The sequence below is a fragment of the Mauremys mutica genome, chromosome 15, assembly GCF_020497125.1.
Source record: "Mauremys mutica isolate MM-2020 ecotype Southern chromosome 15, ASM2049712v1, whole genome shotgun sequence".
NCBI classification, from domain to species: Eukaryota; Metazoa; Chordata; order Testudines; family Geoemydidae; genus Mauremys; species Mauremys mutica.
This window is the reverse complement of record NC_059086.1, coordinates 6,914,130-6,932,467: the sequence shown is the minus strand read 5'-3', so window position 1 is coordinate 6,932,467 and position 18,338 is coordinate 6,914,130. Positions and strand designations below refer to the sequence as shown.

The 18,338-nt window shown below is 59.0% G+C and overlaps 2 protein-coding genes across 3 annotated transcripts in view; both read left to right on the top strand.

The window, feature by feature from the left end:
- PPP1R13L (protein phosphatase 1 regulatory subunit 13 like) overlaps positions 1-2,870 on the top strand; it is a 34,769-nt gene extending 31,899 nt beyond the window's left edge. For both annotated transcript variants that reach the window (XM_044989214.1, XM_044989213.1), the window contains exon 13: positions 1,275-2,870. In XM_044989214.1, coding sequence (XP_044845149.1) covers positions 1,275-1,313 — 39 coding nt within the window. In that variant the 3' untranslated portion in view covers positions 1,314-2,870. The remainder of the gene's footprint in view (positions 1-1,274) is intronic.
- A 9,636-nt stretch (positions 2,871-12,506) lies between these two features.
- Positions 12,507-18,338, top strand: part of ERCC2 (ERCC excision repair 2, TFIIH core complex helicase subunit) — an 18,944-nt gene continuing 13,112 nt past the window's right edge. Inside the window, exons 1-6 of the mRNA XM_044989216.1 lie at positions 12,507-12,574; positions 13,616-13,715; positions 14,514-14,591; positions 15,025-15,087; positions 15,456-15,569; positions 17,031-17,147. Coding sequence (XP_044845151.1) covers positions 12,570-12,574; positions 13,616-13,715; positions 14,514-14,591; positions 15,025-15,087; positions 15,456-15,569; positions 17,031-17,147 — 477 coding nt within the window. The 5' untranslated portion in view covers positions 12,507-12,569. The remainder of the gene's footprint in view (positions 12,575-13,615; positions 13,716-14,513; positions 14,592-15,024; positions 15,088-15,455; positions 15,570-17,030; positions 17,148-18,338) is intronic.

Sequence of the window (18,338 nt, the reverse complement as noted above, 5' to 3'; positions counted from 1 at the left end):
AAGCTGGGGCCGGGGCTGCAGCTTGGGGAGGGGGGACGCGGCCCCGGTTAAGCGGGCAGGGCTGGGGGTGGGTCTGGGGGCTGGAGCCTGGAGTGGGGCCGAGGCTGGGAGCGGGAGTGCACCTGCAGCCAGGCTACGGTGGGGGCCTGGCAGGGAATGGAGCAGCAGTCAAGGCTGGGGGCTGCCATGGGGCAGAGGGCCGGGGCGGAGCCAGGGACGTGGCTGGAGGCAGGGCCAATTCAGAGCTGGGAGTGGAGCGGGGTTGTGTAGCACCCCCCCCCCAATGGGGGCTGGCCTGGACCCCGCCGCACCCCCTGGATGTTCATTCACGCCCACCCCCCCCGGGGGGGGTCCCACACTTTGGGGACCTGTGCTATGGCAGCAGAGCCCCTAGCGCAGACGCAGCATATGCTGACAATAAGAGGAGTCTTGCTGCCTTAGGAACGCCATCTCCCCGAGCCCCAGAACCTGCCCCTGTCCGAGCCTCCGGCGACAACGCTGTCTGCGCACGGGGCATTGCCGGCAGAGCTGGGTCACTGGCCAGGGTGGTTTTACACGCCCCCGATGGACCTAGCTGTGCTGGTGTGCGTTTGGCCCGAGGCCTGGGGATTTCAGTTCGCCTGAAGCTTTGGTATTTTCTAATTTGCTTTGGTTCAGATTCAGAAAATACATTTTACCAATATTCCCTGGCGAACCAGAGATCCCTGAAAAATTGGTTTCAGAAAGACCAGACTATATGGTGTTCCTGGAACAGAGCTGTGAAATTGACAAGAATCCCGAGCTATTCAGTAAATAGCTGCCATGAGACGGAGAAGAATGGCAATTTCACTTCGCAGTTCCACGGCTGGGAGCCGGCCAGTCCCTGGAGCCCCAGTTCCAGCCAGGATCTGGGGGGCGGGCAGGCTCGCTGGTGGAGCTGTGGACCCTTGAACACTGGCAGGCTTCTGACCACGACTGGCCAATAGCCACTGCTGTGGGGAAGCTTGTGGCGCCGCAGCCCCTGGCAGGGCACTGCTGTGGGGGGAAGCTTGCGGCGCCGCGGTCCCTGGGAGGGCACTGCTGTGGGGAAGCTCACGGCGCCGCGGCCCCTGGCAGGGCGCTGCTGTGGGGAAGCTCGCGGCACCGCGGCCCCTGGCAGGGCACTGCTGTGGGGAAGCTCACGGCGCCGCGGCCCCTGGCAGGGCGCTGCTGTGGGGGGAAGCTCACGGCGCCGCGGCCCCTGGCAGGGCGCTGCTGTGGGGAAGCTCACACTGTTTCTCTCTCTCCTCCCTTAGCTGTTCCCCAGGGTGAGGCCTCAGCAGAAGAAGGTCTAATGCACCAGCACACGGCCCATCTGCTGCTGCTGCTGCAGACCTGGGAGTGCAGCTGGCACCCGATGAACTTAGGGGCTGGGGAGAACATGGGGCTCTGCTGCTGGGATTCTCCCCTGCTGGGAAGTGCGCCCCTCTCCCAAGGACTTGGTCGATTGGCCCCTGGGGGCTGAATGGATGGGGGGCCGGGCGGATGTCCTGCTGGCAGAGAGGTGGGATTGGGGGGGGGGTCATGGCTTTGGTGTGCACTGTGGGGGGGGTGAGAGCGTTGGTGGGGGCTGGGTCTCACCCTGGACTCGGTCGGGCCCCGTCCGTGGCTCATCTGCATCGGAGACTGGTAAACGTGACTGCAGGGGGTGGGGAACAAATTCAAGTTGGTCTCTAATGAAACTAAACCGCCTGTGCCTTGGGGAAACCCGAGGGCGGGTGAGTGTGGCGGGGGCAGCCTCCTGCCCCTCCCCAACCCTGTGGGCTCCAGCCTGTCCCGGTGCCGTGGCTGGGGGAAGGGGCGGGGAGCGGTCGTTTCCTGGCCCAGTCTCAGAGCAGCTGTGGGAATCCCTGGGCCCAGGCGCATCTGCTTGCCAGCCCTTGCCAGGGGGAGAATCCTTCGAGAGATGGACATGCAGCCCAGGGAGACTTTGGGTCCCAGCATGCATTGGGGCCAGTCGGCTCGGTGACCCCCGGCGGTGAGGTTCTGGGGGTTTCGCCCTCACTGGAGCCTGGGCACTTCCACAGAGGCCTAGGCCAAGAAGGCGCAGGGCCCAGCTTCCTCCACAGTCTGGCAGCGCTCCTGGCGCCAGTACAATGGGCCCTAGGGTGCTGCTGTCCTCCTTACCCGTGGGGCGTGGTGCCCAGCCCCCATTCAGCCAGGGAGTGGGGAACGAGGCTGAGCTGAGCCCCACTCTGTGCCCTTCACTCACAGGCCTCTCCCCAAAGACGTCCCTCTGCCCCCCCACCCGCTACCTGCCAGCCTCAGCTCAGCTCCCCACACAGGCCCTGGTTCTGCGCCGCTCATCTCCGGCTGTTTGCTATGTCGGCGTGATGCTGAAGGGGTGGGGAAGCTCTCCAATCAGTGGGGCAGCTTGGAGGTGTGGGGCCGAGCCAGGGAACCCCAGTGGGCTGGGGATGCAGCTGTGCTGTCCTGCAGCCCTTTGCATGAAGCCGGCTGCCGAGGCCTGTGCCCCTGTGCGGCTGGCTGCCGTGCACACGGGAGAGGCTGTTACTCCAGTGGCAGAACCTGTATTTCTCTCAGATTCCAAGGCCAGACGTGCCTGTTAGATCATCTAGTCTGACCTGCTCTGTCACAGGCCAGGGAACTGCCCCAGGGTTACCCCTGTGGGGACCCAATCGCTTGTGCTTGGCTGAAGCATCTTCCCAAAAGGCAGCCAGGTTGGACTGGAAGAGATCAGGAGGTGGAGAATCCACCACTGCCCTGGAGAGTTTGTTCCACTGGTAAATATTTGTGCCTAATTTCTAACTGGAATGTGTCAGGTTCCAACTTGCAGCCATTGGTTCTTGTTCTGCTTTTCTCCATTAGATTAAAGTGCCCTTTAGTACCCAGTTTGGCTGCCGTGAAGTTGCTTAGACGCTGTTATCAAGTCGCTTCTCAGTCTTCTCTGGGATCAGCTAAACTGACTGTGCTCGGCACCGAGAACTTTAAAGCACCCTAATAGAGGCTCGAACTAAATGTATATCCCGAATGGGGAAAAAAATGCTGCCATGGCTAAACAAGAGGTGGTTAGAGACAAAAAGACGTCCTTTAAAAATCGGAAGTTAGATCCTAAGAAAAACAGAAAGGAGCATAAAGGCTGACAAGTAGGAAGTAAATTCGGCAGCCCAGAAAGAATTTGAAGAGCAGCTAGCAAAAAGCGCACAAACTAACAGCAAAAAAAAATTAAGTACATCAGAAGCAGGAAGCCAGGCAAGCTAGCAGCGGGGCCACTGGATGATCAAAGTGCTAAAGGAGCACTCAAGGAAGGCACAGCTGTTGTGGAGAAGCTACATGAATTCTTTGAATTGGTCTTCGCTGCAGAGGAGGTGAGGGAGATTGCCAAACCTGAGTCATTCTTTTTTAGGTGACAGATCTGAGGAACTGTCCCAGATTGACCTGTCACTAGAGGAGGTTTGGGAACAAATTGATAAATTAAATGGTAATAAGTCACCAGGGCCAGATGGTATCACCCAAGAGTTCTGAAGGAACTCAGATGTGAAATTGCAGAATTACTATCTGCGGTATGTAACCTATCATTTAAATCAGCCTCTGTACCAGATGACAGGAAAGGAGCTAATGTAACACTGATTTTTTGAAAAGGCTCCAGAGGTGATCCTAGCAATCCCAGGCCAGTGAGCCTAACTTGAGTACTAAGCAAATTCATTGAAACTATAGTAAAGAACAGAATGATCGGGCACATAGATAAACACGATTTATTGGGGAAGAGTTAACATGGCTTTTGTAAAGGGAAATCATGCCTCACCAGTCTATTAGAATTCTTTGAGGGAGTCGTCAAAGGTGGATAAGGGTGATCCACTGGATATAGTTTACTTGGACTTTCATAAAGCCTTTGACAAGGTCCCTCACCAAAGGCCCAAATAAGCAGTCATGGGATAAGAGGGAAGGTCCTCTCATGGATCAGTAACTGGTTAAAAGACAGGAAACAAAGGGTAGGAATAAATAGTTTTCATAGTGAAGAGAGGTAAATAGCAGGGTCACCCCAGGATCTGTTCTGGGACCAGCGCTGTTCAATATATTCATAAATGATCTGAAAAAAGGCATGAACAGTGAGGTAGCAAAGTTCACAGACGTTACAAAATTACTCAAGATGCTTAAGTCCAAAGCTGACTGTGAAGAATTACAAAGGGATCTCACAAAACTGGGTGACTGGGCAACAAAATGGCAGCTGAAACTCAATGTTGATAAATGCAAAGTAATGCACATCGGAAAACACAATCCCAACTATACATAAAAAATGATGGGGTCTAAATTAGCTGTTACCACCCAAGAGAGAGACCTTGGAGTCATTGTGTCTAGTTCTCTGAAATCATCCACTCAGTATGCAACGGGAGTCAAAAAAGCAAACAATGTTGGGAATCCTCAGGAAGGAGATCGATAATAAGACAGTAAATATCATATTGCCTCTATATAAATCCATGGAACGCCCACACCTTGAATAGTGCGGGCGGTTCTGGTCGCCCCATCTCAAGATATATTAGAATTGGAGAAGGTACAAAGAAGGGCAACCAAAATGATTAAGAGTATAGAACAGCTTCCCAATGAGGAGAGATTAAAAAGATTGAGACTGTTCACATTGGAAAAGAGACAACTAAGGGGGGATATGATAGAAGTCTATAAAATCAGGACTGGTGTGAAGAAAGTGAATAAGGAATTATTTGTCCCTTCACATAAGACAAGAACCTGGGGTCCCCTGCTGAAACTAAGGCAGCAGGTTTAAAACAAAATAATACTTCACACAGGCAGAGTCAACCTGTGGAACTCATTGCCAGGAGATGGTGTGAAGGCCAAAAGTATAACTGGGTTCGAAAGGCATGAGCTAAGTTTCTGGAGGACAGGTCCATCGATGGCTGTTAGCCAAGATCATCAGGGATGCAACCCCATACTCTAGCTATCCCTTGTCTCTGACTGCCAGAAGCTGGAAATGGATGACAGGGAGGGATCACTCCATAATTGCCCTGTTCCGTATGAAGCATCTGACACCAGCCATGGTCAGAGAGGATGCTGGGCTAGCAGGACCATGGGTCTGACCCAGTCTGGCCGTTCTCACATTCTTGGCACCAGCATCACCATGGGAGCTCATGTTGAGTTGCTTGCGCACTGAACATAAGAATGGCCGTACCGGGTCAGACCAAAGGTCCATCTAGCCCAGTATCTGTCTACCGACAGTGGCCAATGCCAGGTGCCCCAGAGGGAGTGAACCTAACAGGCAACGATCAAGTGATCTCTCTCCTGCCATCCATCTCCATCCTCTGACGAACAGAGGCTAGGGACACCATTCCTTACCCATCCTAGCTAATAGCCATTTATAGACTTAGCCACCATGAATTTATCCAGTTCCCTTTTAAACATTGTTATAGTCCTAGCCTTCACAACCTCCTCAGGTAAGGAGTTCCACAAGTTGACTGTGCGCTGCGTGAAGAAGAACTTCCTTTTATTTGTTTTAAACCTGCTGCCTATTAATTTCATTTGGTGACTCCTAGTTCTTGTATTATGGGAATAAGTAAATAACTTTTCCTTATCCACTTTCTCAACATCACTCATGATTTTATATACCTCTATCATATCCCCCCTTAGTCTTCTCTTTTCCAAGCTGAAGAGTCCTAGCCTCTTTAATCTTTCCTCGTATGGGACCCTCTCCAAACCCCTAATCACTTTAGTTGCCCTCTTCTGAACCTTTTCTAGTGCTAGAATATCTTTTTTGAGATGAGGACACCACATCTGTACACAGTATTCAAGATGTGGGCGTACCATGGATTTATATAAGGGCAATAATATATTCTCCGTCTTATTCTCTATCCCCTTTTTAATGATTCCTAACATCCTGTTTGCTTTTTTGACTCCCTCTGCACACTGCGTGGACATCTTCAGAGAACTATCCACGATGACTCCAAGATCTTTTTCCTGACTCGCTGTAGCTAAATTAGCCCCCATCATATTGTATGTATAGTTGGGGTTATTTTTTCCAATGTGCATTACTTTACATTTATCCACATTAAATTTCATTTGCCATTTTGTTGCCCAATCACTTAGTTTTGTGAGATCTTTTCACAATCTGCTTTGGTCTTAACTATCTTGAGTAGTTTAGTATCATCTGCAAACTTTGCCACCTCACTGTTAACCCCTTTCTCCAGATCATTTATGAATAAATTGAATAGGATTGGTCCTAGGACTGACCCTTGGGGAACACCACTAGTTACCTCTCTCCATTCTGAGAATTTACCATTAATTCCTACCCTTTGTTCCCTGTCCTTTAACCAGTTCTCAATCCACGAAAGGACCTTCCCTTTTATCCCATGACAGCTTAATTTACGTAAGAGCCTTTGGTGAGGGACCTTGTCAAAAGCTTTCTGGAAATCTAAGTACACTATGTCCACTGGATCCCCCTTGTCCACATGTTTGTTGACCCCTTCAAAGAACTCTAATAGATTAGTAAGACACAATTTCCCTTTACAGAAACCATGTTGACTATTGCTCAACAGTTTATGTTTTTCTATGTGTCTGACAATTTTATTCTTAACTATTGTTTAAACTAATTTGCCCAGTACCGATGTTAGACTTACCGGTCTGTAATTGCCGGGATCACCCCTAGAGCCCTTTTTAAATATTGGCGTTACATTAGCTAACTTCCAGTCATTGGGTACCGAAGCCGATTTAAAGGACAGGTTACAAACCTTAGTTAATAGTTCCGCAACTTCACATTTGAGTTCTTTCAGAACTCTTGGGTGAATGCCATCTGGTCCCGGTGACTTGTTAATGTTGAGTTTATCAATTAATTCCAAAACCTCCTCTAGTGACACTTCAATCTGTGACAGTTCCTCAGATTTGTCACCTACAAAAGCCAGCTCAGGTTTGGGAATCTCCCTAACATCCTCAGCCGTGAAGTCTGAAGCAAAGAATCCATTTAGTTTCTCCGCAGTGACTATATCGTCTTTAAGCGCTCCGTTTGTATTTCGATCGTCAAGGGGCCCCACTGGCTGTTTAGCAGGCTTCCTGCTTCTGATGTACTTAAAAAACATTTTGTTATTACCTTTGGAGTTTTTGGCTGTGACTCCTCAATCCCATTCAGAGTCCCTGCTTGCCAGGACACAGCCCCTGTGCGGTAGGGGAGGCTGGCGTCCCTTGTTCCCACACGGGTTCGAATGGGCCCAGCTCCCGCTGGCTGACGGCCCTGTGCCCACTATTCACCACTCCACCAAGCTGTGCCGTACGCTGTCTCCACAGCGATAGTATGTTTAGTTCTGGCTCATTGCTGACAATGTCCAACAGTGTCAGGGTTAGCACTGCTCCCTGCAGAACCCGCTTGAAACCCCCTCATTTATTCCACTGTCCCAACTCCCACCTCTGCTGTCCACACTCCCTGCTGCTCCAGCCCTCGCGGGTCTCCACTGCCCTGTGACTCCCTTGGCCACCCAGAGGCTCCATCTCCCAGCCACGTTGATGCCAATGGGAAGAGTGTGAGGCCAGGGCCAGGCAAGCTCCTCTGGGAATCCCACCACCCTGGAGCCAGGCCCTGCCTTAGGGAGCCGCTGTGGGCATGAGGCTCCGAGGGGGTGCCTGGGCAGGACCCACGGGGGTTCTCCATTCACCTGTGACCTACCCCCTCTGCCCGAAGCATCTGGGGCCATTCTCCCTGGGGCTGTTGGTCCTCATGCAGCCCCCGCATCTGGCAGGGCCTTGGGGCAGTGAGCAGAGTTTTCCCAGTCACACGTGGGTTGGGGAGACCTGTTTAGTTGCCCTCAGGGGCATCCCCCCCATAATCATCAGGGGCACAGAACTTCTCTGGCCCTGGAACAGCTGAGGGAGGGAAGATCGAGCTCCTCCCGGGGGAGGGGGGAGAGCAAGCTCCTGGGGTGGGGCACAAAAAGGGTCAAATTTAAATTCCTGCACATGCCCATGGTTGCCCTGACTCCCAAATGGATGGAGCTCCAAGAGCCGCCACCCTACGGCATGAAGGGCTAGGGGTAGGCGTGCTGGGGCCACTGGCTGCTCCTAGGTGAGGCAGCGTCTAGGGGGCCCTTCCAGCCCAGGAGCCCATGGGGCAGAACACGGCCCAATCAGGTGTGTGGGGGGGGGGAGCGGGTGTCAATGGGGTTTGTGCACGTGGCTCTGAAGCTGCTGGACAGACCCGCACAGCAGTTCTAGGTGCATCCCCCACCCCCGGGCCTGGCACAGCACGGCGCGCCCAGTACTGACCTCACCCCACCCCCCAGGCTTGGGGCCTGGCTGAGCTGGGGCAGGGCCAGCCAGGGCAGTGAGCCAGAGGCCATTAAAGCTGCATCAATTGGACCAATGTGCTTCTGCTTTGATGGGCCAAACCCCTGTGAGCCCCTCCCTGGCTGGCGGGGGGACAATGAGGGGTTGGGAGAGACCCATTGGCCTGCAATTCACAGCCCCAGGGCTGTACCAATACCCCACAGCCCTCCTTTGAGGGCTGGGCCTGGCTCACTGGCTGGGGGTCGATGGTGGGGGTGACAGTGCCTGTGCTCGTCCAAGGTCAGCCCACAGAATATGCCCCTGTATGAAACAAGCCCCAGTGAAGGTGCCGTGCCGTTAGGACAGGCCAGACTGGAGTCAGAAGAGCCGCCGAGGAGCGTGTGCACCAGCACCGTGGCACTGAGCAGGGAGCCACAGCAGCGAGGCTGCAAACCGAGACCTTTGGGGGTCACTCGTTGGTGGGGGGGGGGGTGTCCTGTGCCCAGGGGGTCCCTCGTGGTACGTTGCCAGGGCTCGGGCTCTCACACCGGTGCCCAGCTCATGAGCAGCTAGAATAATCTGGAAAACCAAACAAAAGTTCTGAAGCCGCAAGGCTCTGTGAGGGGCCGGCCCTTGTCTTGCTGCGGCTGATGGGGTTCCCAGCGTGGGCTGTGCCATCAAGGGCACCCGCGGGCCATGGCTGGCTTCCCACATGGAGCCTCTGGATGAAAATCACCTCAGTTTCAAGCCCCCGTTTAAAAGGCTGCCTCCCCCACCCCTGCCTGCATGGTGCCTCAGGGATATTTGGGAGGACGCTGTGCTTTCATAGAATCATAGAATATCAGGGTTGGAAGGGACCTCAGGAGGTATCTAGTCCAACCCCCTGCTCAAAGCAGGACCATTCCTTTCACCCTAATGACCCAACCTGTGTCTTTCCTGGGCTGTCCAGTGCTCGGTGCTTGGCACGAGTCCCATGATGGGGGAGGCAGCCCTTGGCTGCCCACCGCCCTGGGGGAGGTGCAGGGGGCAGGGTGGCTAAATGGTGCAAGCCCCAGGGATGAGCCCAGCTGCACATGCACAGATACACTCGCAGCCCCACCCTCGGATCCGCGGCGCGTAGTGACCAGCATGGTCAGAACAGGCCTCGTGCTCAGGAGGGACCATACGCCAGGAGTTCTCAACCTTTTCCCCTCGGAGACCCTGCAACACGCTAGAAAATCTCCACAGCCCAGCTGTGCCACAGCGACTGGTTTTCTGCATAGAAAAGCCAGGGCCGGCGTTCGGGGGTAAAGCAGGGCAATTGGCCAGGGCCCCACGCCACAGGGGGAACCCTGCGAAGCAACGTTGCTCAGGCTTCAGCCCCGGCCCCGGCCCCCAGCGAGTCTAATGCTGGGCCTGCTTGGCGGCCCCCCTGAAACCTGCTCACAGCCTCCCAGGGGGCCCCGGACCCTGACTGAGAAGCACTGCTGTACGCCACATATTGCCAGACACATTCCTGCTGTGTGCCTCCATCGGGTCAAATGCACGTTCGCTTGTTTCAGACCCACCACATCTTCCCTCCCGCAGGGCATCTGGGCCCCGATTTTCACAGCCCCACCCCCCCGAGGTGTCTGGGCACCCATTGGCACAGCCCCCTCCCCCCCGAGGTGTCTGGGCCCCGATCATCACAGGCGGAGAGGAGCAGTGAGCAGTGGATGTTGTGGGGGTGGGGAGCAGCGGGCAGTGGATGGCGCAGGGGTGTTGGGCAGGGGGCAGTGGATGGGGCAGGGAGCAGTTGGTGGGAAGGGTGGAGGGGAACAGTGGATGGGGCAGGCGTAGGGGAGCAGGGGGCAGTGGACAGGGCAGGCAGAGGGGGGCAGTGGATGGGACAGGCAGAGGGGCGCAGGGGGCAGTGGATGGGATATGCCGAGGTGAGCAGTGGGCAGTGGATAGGGCAGGCGGCGGTGAGCAGTGGACGGGGCGGGGAGCAGTGGATGGGGCAGGGGGCTTGCTGCACACTCAGGCAGCATTGCTGGGTCAGATCCCTGCAGCCCCTGCGTTGGGGGGTTTGTCACTAGAAGAGCTGGAGCTGACCCTGACTGCATGTAACGCTATCAGAACCAGCCCATCCCACTAGCTCCTGGCTCTGACTGAGGAATGGTGGTGCCTGCAGAGCTTGTCATCATAACAGAAGCAGCTGCGGAGATCCCAGCCTGCAGCCTCCCCAAGCCCCACGGTGCCCAAAGCAAAGCCCATAGTGTCTGGGTGGGGCCAGTAAAATCAGCTGTCCCTGGGGCAAGCGGGGTAGGAGCTCCCATGAGGCCGGCCTGAGAGGGAGAAGGCCCATGTGCCAAGCCGCCAGGAGAGGCACATGCAGAATTGGGGAGCAGACGACCTGAGCTGCATCTGTTCTTGCACAGCGCCTGAGTCCCATGCAGCTGCCTGCGGCTCTGCAGCCCTGCGACACAAACCCTGGGCCGGCAGCAGGCTCACCTCTGGGCTCAGGAGTGACGCCTGGACAGCAAAGCACACTTCAGGGCAGGGCCAGCTCCGGCTTTTTTGCCCACCCCCCCAAGCAAAAAAAGAAAAAAAGGGGTGGGGCCACCGGAGCAGCAAAGTGGGGGGACGGGACGTAATGGCTGGAGCAGCAAAGCGGGGGGGGGGGGGGGGGGGGGGGGGGGGGGGGGGGGGGGGGGGGGGGGGTGGGGGGGGGGGAACAAGGCACGGTCGGTGGGGCAAAGCGGGGAGGGGGACAACACAAAAATGGCGCGGCTGGAGCAGCAAAGCGGAGGGGCGCGGAAGGCAAAGCAGGGGAAAAACAAAACAAAAAACCCTACAGGACGGCCAGAGCCAGGGAGCAGGGGGACTCCCTGTGCTGCAGAGTGAGCGCCTGGTCTAGCGGGGGGAGGGGGAGGAAGCGAGGGGAGAGAGAGAAGTGGGGCGGCCAGGGCTTCAGCGGAGCACTCGGCACGCAGCCCCGACCGCTGTGCTGCCTGCTGGGAGGGCTCTGCTCTACTCTGGTCAGCGGGGAGGGAAGGACGCGGGCTGCCCTGCCGAGTTTGCTGGAGGGCGCTTCCCTCCTCCGCCCCCTACAGGGCGGCCGGAGCAGCGAACAAAAAAAAAAAAAAGCGTCCGTGCCGCCCTAGGTTTGGGCGGAAGCCGCCCCGTAGAATCTGCCACCCCAAGCACGAGCTTGCTCAGCTGGTGCCTGGAGCCGGCCCTGCTTCGGAGACACTGGCACTTCCCAGAATGGGGCCTCACTCCCTGGCCCTCTGCCTGCATTGTGGGGGTGTGGGTGGGAGGAGGGGGGGAAGAGCCATGCCCAGGTTCCCTAGGGCTGACCTGTGTCCTCCAGTGACACCCTTGTGGCACAGCAATGGTGTCCAGCCGTGTTATGGAGCCCACGTGGCAGCAGGGCGAACACTCTAATTTAAGGTTTCGGGTGCCAGTCATACATTTTAACATTTTTAAAAGGTCTATAATATATAACTAGAAGGTCTATAATATATAACTAAACTATTGTTGTATGTCAGATAAATAAGGTTTTAAAAATGTTTAAGAAGCTTCATTTAAAATTAAATTAAAATGCAGAGCCCCCCGGACCGGTGGCCAGACCCAGGCAGTGCGAGTGCCACTGAAAATCAGCTCGCGTGCCGCCTTTGGCACATGTGCCATAGGTTGCCTATCCCTGCAGTAGATACTCCATCACTGGCAAGATTGGATGTTTTCCTAAAACCTCTGCCCTAGGAATTGTTTTGGGGCAGTTCTCCGGCCTGTGCTCTACAGGGGGCCAGGAGACCACAATGGTTCCTTCTGGCCTTAAAATTTATGCATCTAGAACCTATTAAATGAGCTGTGGCTCCCCCCAAAATCCATGACTCCGGAGCTGGGGCAACAAACCATGTGAGACTGGCCCTAAACCCCTGAGAACTGGCAGCATCTCTCTTGCCATAGGGTCATCCTCCCCCTGACCCCTCCCTTACCCCCATCCACCCCAACGCACCCCCCCAGAGTCACCCTAGCCCCCAGATCCCAGCTGAGCTGCTCCTGCAGCTCTGGGCTCGATTGCTCACGCCTGCCCATCCATAGCGATCCCCTGCGCTGCTCATGCCTGCGCCGTGCAGCCGAACCCACCGCGCGCTACGGGCTGTCGGCCTACCCTGCCGCTCAGGCGGCAAGGCCCCGCCTCTCCGATCTGACTGGCAAGGGCTTCACCCAATGGCAGTCGGACTCTGCCCAACAGGACGGCCCTCCAGCCAGTAGGCGGAGAGGGCGGGCGTGGCGGACCGAGGTGGGAACCGGCAGAGGGCGGGGCAGGTCTGGGATGAGGCGTGTGTGGGGCAGGGCTCGGAGTCATGAAGTGAGTGAGGGGCGCTGGGGTGAAAGGGGCGGGGGGGGTGTTGTGGGGGTGCAGAGGCGGGGATAGCGGGGTGGGGAGCTGTGGGGTGGGGAGGGATGGAGGGGAAAGGGGGGCTGGGGGGTGGTGTGGGGGATGGAGGTTAAGGGGTGCGGGGGGTGGTGTGGGGGATGGGGAAGGTAGGGGTGCTGGGGGGTGTTGTGGGGGATGGGGAAGGTAGGGGTGCTGGGGGGTGTTGTGGGGGGATGGAGGGGAAAGGGGTGCTGGGGGGTGTTGTGGGGGATGGAGGTTAAGGGGTGCAGGGGGGTGTAGTGGGGAAAGGAGGTTAAACGGGTGCGGGGGGGTGTTGTGGGGGATGGGGAAGGTAGGGGTGCTGGGGGGTGTGGTGGGGGATGGGGATGGAAGGGGTGCTGGGGGGTGTTGTGGGGGATGGGGAAGGTAGGGGTGCTGGGGGGTGTTGTGGGGGATGGGGAAGGTAGGGGTGCTGGGGGGTGTTGTGGGGGATGGGGAAGGTAGGGGTGCTGGGGGGGTTGTGGGGGATGGAGGGGAAAGGGGTTCGGGGGGAGTTGAGCGGGAATGAGGGCAAAGGGGTGCTGGGGGGTGTTGTGGGGGATGGAGGTTAAGGGGTGCGGGGGGGTGGTGTGGGGGATGGAGGAGGTGGGGACAGTAGGGAGGGGAGCCGTGGAGGGATGGAGGGGAAAGGGGTGCTGGGGGGTGTTGTGGGGGATGGGGAAGGAAGGGGTGCTGGGGGGTGGTGTGGGGGATGGGGAAGGAAGGGGTGCTGGGGGGTGTTGTGGGGGATGGAGGTTAAGGGGTGCGGGGGGGTGGTGTGGGGGATGGAGGAGGTGGGGACAGCAGGGAGGGGAGCTGGACAGAGAAAGGAGGCTTAAAAAAGACGCTGTGTCTGGGAAAACCCGGACGTGCTGTACAGTGATTTCGCTTGCTCATTGCTGGGCCAGCCTCCTCTGCCCCACTGTGCCAGGGTGCCCCTCATAGCAACGGTTCGGCTGCCTCTCTGAGCCCATGACTTGATCTCCTTGTCAGGCTGAACATCGATGGGCTGCTGGTGTATTTCCCCTATGACTACATTTACCCGGAGCAGTACTCGTATATGCTGGAGCTCAAGAGGACGTTGGATGCCAAGGTCCCTCCCGGGGGTGGGGGGTCTGCGTGGTGGTGGGGAGCACCGGGGTCGGGGGTGGCACATCTCACTGTGCATGGCTAAATACCAGTGCTTGTATTCACCCATGTACCCTTCGGAGCCCCTGAGCCCTGCCCAAGTGGGACTCCTGGCATGCAGCCCGTCACCTGGCTTGGGCACCCTGGGCTGGATGGCAGATGTGGTGCCCACTCAGAAATTAGCAGGGTGAAGCTCTGTGTCCTGGGGGCAATGATAGGCTGTGGGGGCTGCATGCCACCAGGCCAGATTGCCAGGCTGGCACAGCCCTCCCTCCACTACGGTCAACACCCTGCTCCAGAAGATGGAGAGATGCCCCAGAGGTCCCCTGGCTGGACAGCCGTGGGGGTGGAATGGGTGGTGTTTGCTGCCCCTGGAGCCTGAGATCTGGTTGTGGGTGCAAGGGTCATTGGCTGTGATATGTCCTATCCCTGTCTCTTCCCCCCCCCCCCGTCCCTGGTGTGACACTGCCCCTGCGCTACCCAGGCCACTCTGCTGGGAGGGACCAGTGTGGCCTGGCCCAGCCACTGGGGTCCTTCTGCAGCCTCCGCTCCTCCCAGCCCTGCCTCTGTCTCGGGCTTGGTGACTCCAGCTCCCAGGGCCTTTCCTCGCAGGACTCTTGCTGTCTCCTCTCTCTTCTCTGGCCCTTCTGGGTCCCTGCAGAGGCAGGCATCGGGGCTCCGTAGGCCCTGGCTCAGCCTTCCCTGCTAGCCCCCTGCCCACGCCCTCGGGGCTCCCTGTGTGACGGCTGTTCCTCTCTCCCAGGGCCATGGCGTGCTGGAAATGCCTTCGGGGACTGGGAAGACCATTTCCCTCCTGTCGCTCATTGTGGCCTACCAGCGGGTGAGTGCCAGGCAAGAACTGGGGGCAGGGGCTGCCAAGCGTGTGTCTAGGGAGGTCCACTGGGAGAGGCACTTTCCCCCGAGGCCAGCGTGGCAGGTGCTGGCCCAGCACTGGCGCTATTCCGCAGACCTCGTGGGTGAGTCTGGGCAGGGGCTGGAGCTGCCTCTGCTTGCTCCACTGGCAGAGCCCTGATCTGGGGACTCTTGGGGCTGGGGGTCAGGGCCCCTTCTGGGCAGGCTACGCCCCCTAGCCAGGTGGGAGTGCTCACACCATCCCCCCATCCCTTGGGCTGTAGCTGTGACGGTGGTGGGGAGGGGAATGCAACCTGGGGAGTTTGATGCCCTGGCTGCTCCAGGCCCGGCATCGGTGACCTCTGGGGCTAGCGAAGCCCCCACCCTGCCCAGTAATGCAGGTGCCTGGCCTCTCTCCCTAGGCCCATCCACTGGAGGTGACCAAGCTGATCTACTGCTCCAGAACCGTGCCTGAGATCGAGAAGGTGACCAGTGTGTGACGGGGATGGACCTGTATGCGGTGGGGCCCCTCGTGACCCCGTGTTGCGGGGTGGGTGGGGATCATGGGAGGCCCCTTGCTGCCCTGTGATGGGGAGTGGGGAGATTGTGGGGGAGCCCCTCATTACCCGAGTGGGAGGAGGGAGAGTGTGTGGGGGATGATGACGGGATCTTTGCTGCCCCAGGGGGAGGAATGCAGGGGGGGAGGGTGTGGGGGATGGTGACAGGGCACCTCACCGCCCTGGGAGGAGGAGGGGGAGGGGGTGGGGAATCGCAGCGGGGCCCTTCGCTGCTCTGCGGGGAGAAGAGGGTGTGGGGGATCATGGTGGGCCTCTCACTGCCCCTGCTCCAACAGGTCATTGAGGAACTACGGAAGCTCCTGGATTTCTATGAGAAGCGGACGGGGGAGAAGCTCCCCTTCCTCGGCCTGGCTCTGAGCTCCAGGAAGAACCTCTGCATCCACCCTGAGGTGAGTCGGTTCCTGGCTCCCTACCCTTGGGTCCCTGGTTCTGGGGCACAGCCAGGACTCAGCTGCCCGGCAGGCCGGGGGAGGAGCCCAGGGCTGGTCTGCCCTCCGTGCCTGCCGCCCCACGGCCAGCCCTGGGCAGAGGCCGAGGCTGCTCCATGGAGTGACTGTGGAACTGCTGCCCCCTGCCCCCCCCTCCTCCGGAGTCAGATCCCCCTGCCCTGCCCCTTCCTGTGCATGTCCTGGCCCGAGAGAGTGACAGGTGACTCCACTGCCCTGTGTGCCCCAGCAGCTGCCCCTTTGTATGAGCATGTGTGGTTGAGTCTGACACGTGCCAGGGATCGCCACACTAGCTGGATAGCAGGGCAGCGGCTCAGGAGTGAGGGGCACCGGCAGAGCTGGGGGAGTCCAGGGTGGGCTAGCAGGGGGCTGCGGGTCGGGAGTGAGGGGCACCGGCAGAGCTGGGGGAGTCCAGGGTGGGCTAGCAGGGGCTGCAGATCGGGAGTGAGGGGCACAGACAGAGCTGTGGGGGTGGAGCCCAGGGCTGGGCTAGCAGGGGGCTGTGGGTTGAGACTGAGGGGCAGTGGCAGAGCTTGGGGGAGCCCAGGGTGGGCTAGCAGGGGGCTGCAGGTCGGGAGTGAGGGGCACAGACAGAGCCGTGGGGATGGTGCCCAGGGCGGGGATAGCAGGGGGCTGCAGGTCGGGAGTGAGGGGCACAGACAGAGCCGTGGGGATGGTGCCCAGGGCGGGGAAAGCAGGGGGCTGCAGGTCGGGAGTGAGGGGCACAGACAGAGCCGTGGGGATGGTGCCCAGGGCGGGGATAGCAGGGGGCTGCAGGTCGGGAGTGAGGGGCACAGACAGAGCCGTGGGGATGGTGCCCAGGGCGGGGATAGCAGGGGGCTGCTGGTTGGGAGTGAGGGGCACAGACAGAGCCGTGGGGATGGTGCCCAGGGCGGGGATAGCAGGGGGCTGCAGGTCGGGAGTGAGGGGCACAGACAGAGCCGTGGGGATGGTGCCCAGGGCGGGGATAGCAGGGGGCTGCGGGTCGGGAGTGAGGGGCACAGACAGAGCCGTGGGGATGGTGCCCAGGGTGGAGATAGCAGGGGGCTGCAGGTTGGGAGTGAGGGGCACAGACAGAGCCGTGGGGATGGTGCCCAGGGCGGGGATAGCAGGGGGCTGCAGGTCGGGAGTGAGGGGCACAGACAGAGCCGTGGGGATGGTGCCCAGGGCGGGGATAGCAGGGGGCTGCAGGTCGGGAGTGAGGGGCACAGACAGAGCCGTGGGGATGGTGCCCAGGGCGGGGATAGCAGGGGGGCTGCAGGTCGGGAGTGAGGGGCATTGGCAGATGAGGAAGAGGAGGGGAGACAGCCCCCCCGTGCGTTACGCATGGTGCTCTCCAGAACTGAGGGCCCCGTGGCCAGGTGCCCGTGGCTCTTTGCCCGGCCTGACGGCTGCTCGTTGTAGGTGAGCTCGCTGCGGTTCGGGAAGGAGGTGGACAGCAAGTGTCTGAGCCTGACGGCGTCGTACGTGCGGGCGCAGCAGCAGTGGGACAGCGCCATCCCCTCGTGCCGCTTCTTTGAGGTAGCCGGTTCCTGGGCGAGGGTCAGGCCCTCCCAGCCCATGGGGCCAGCCTTCCCCTCCCGGGAGGTGGCGGGGCAGGGGTTTGACACGCCAGCTGAGCACTGTCACTAGAACCGAAGGGCTACTGGGATGCTTCCCGGGGTACCCCGGGCTGTGTGGCACCTTGCTGCCATCTGCCGGAGCGTGCGGGAGCCTTGTCTGTGCCAGCCTGGCTCAGCTCCGCCGTCCGCCTGCGGGTTAGCAATAGGCACACGCCAGCCTCCCAGCGCCCGCACGCTGCATTCACACATCTGCTGGCCCAAAGCGCCCAGCCTGGCTCCCCAGTCCCAGCCCAGCTCGCAGCCCTTCCGTTCGTTTGGACTGAGAACCAGGCGAAGCTCATGGGACAAAGAGCAAAGGTTCGAGGGAGGAGTATTGGAAACATGGTTACGAGTCAAACAAAATCCTAACTCGCCTTCCAGATCCCAGATGTAACTCACCAGCCGCTCGCCTGTCTGAGGGGGTCTCGCGCCCGGGTTTTCTCCCAGCGTTTCCCAGCCAGGCCGGCCGTGACCCTGCAGTCATAAGACAAACCGTTGGCAGCTGGGCCCCGGGGGGGAGGATCCCAGGTGTGTCTCTGGATTCCCCAGGCACAGCGGCCTTGGTCTTTGATCTTAGGCGTAAGCAGGGCGCCGCCTGCTGCGTTCCGGAGCTCGTGTGGTGCCGTGGCAGCTTTGCAGGCTTGGTTAGCTGGTGGCTTCCTGTGCCAGCGGACTCCCACTGTAAGACACACGAGACCCAGGAGAGCCACGGCCAGTATCCCCTGCCCGAGCTGAACCAGTGCATCGCCTTCTGGTCGTAACTCCCAGGCCTTAGGACGACACTGACAGGCACCACCTCAGACACTGTCCTGTGACCAGCCTGCTTAGGGGCTCTCACTAGAGACCGCACATGCCACCCGTTGGCGCAGGACGATGTAGACATCAGACCCAGGGGATCCTGTAAACCCCTCCGCCAGGTGGCACCAAGAGGTCTGCCCTCCCCGGGGGAAGCTCCCGGCCCCAGCGGCCAGCCCAGGACACTGGCGAAGAGGAGACCCGCTCTGCTGCCTGGCTGCTGGCTGTTGCCATTCACACTGATGGGAGGCGTCCCCGCGGCCCGCTCCGAGGGGTTAATGGGCAGGGAGCTTGGCAGCGGGGACGATAGCGTGAA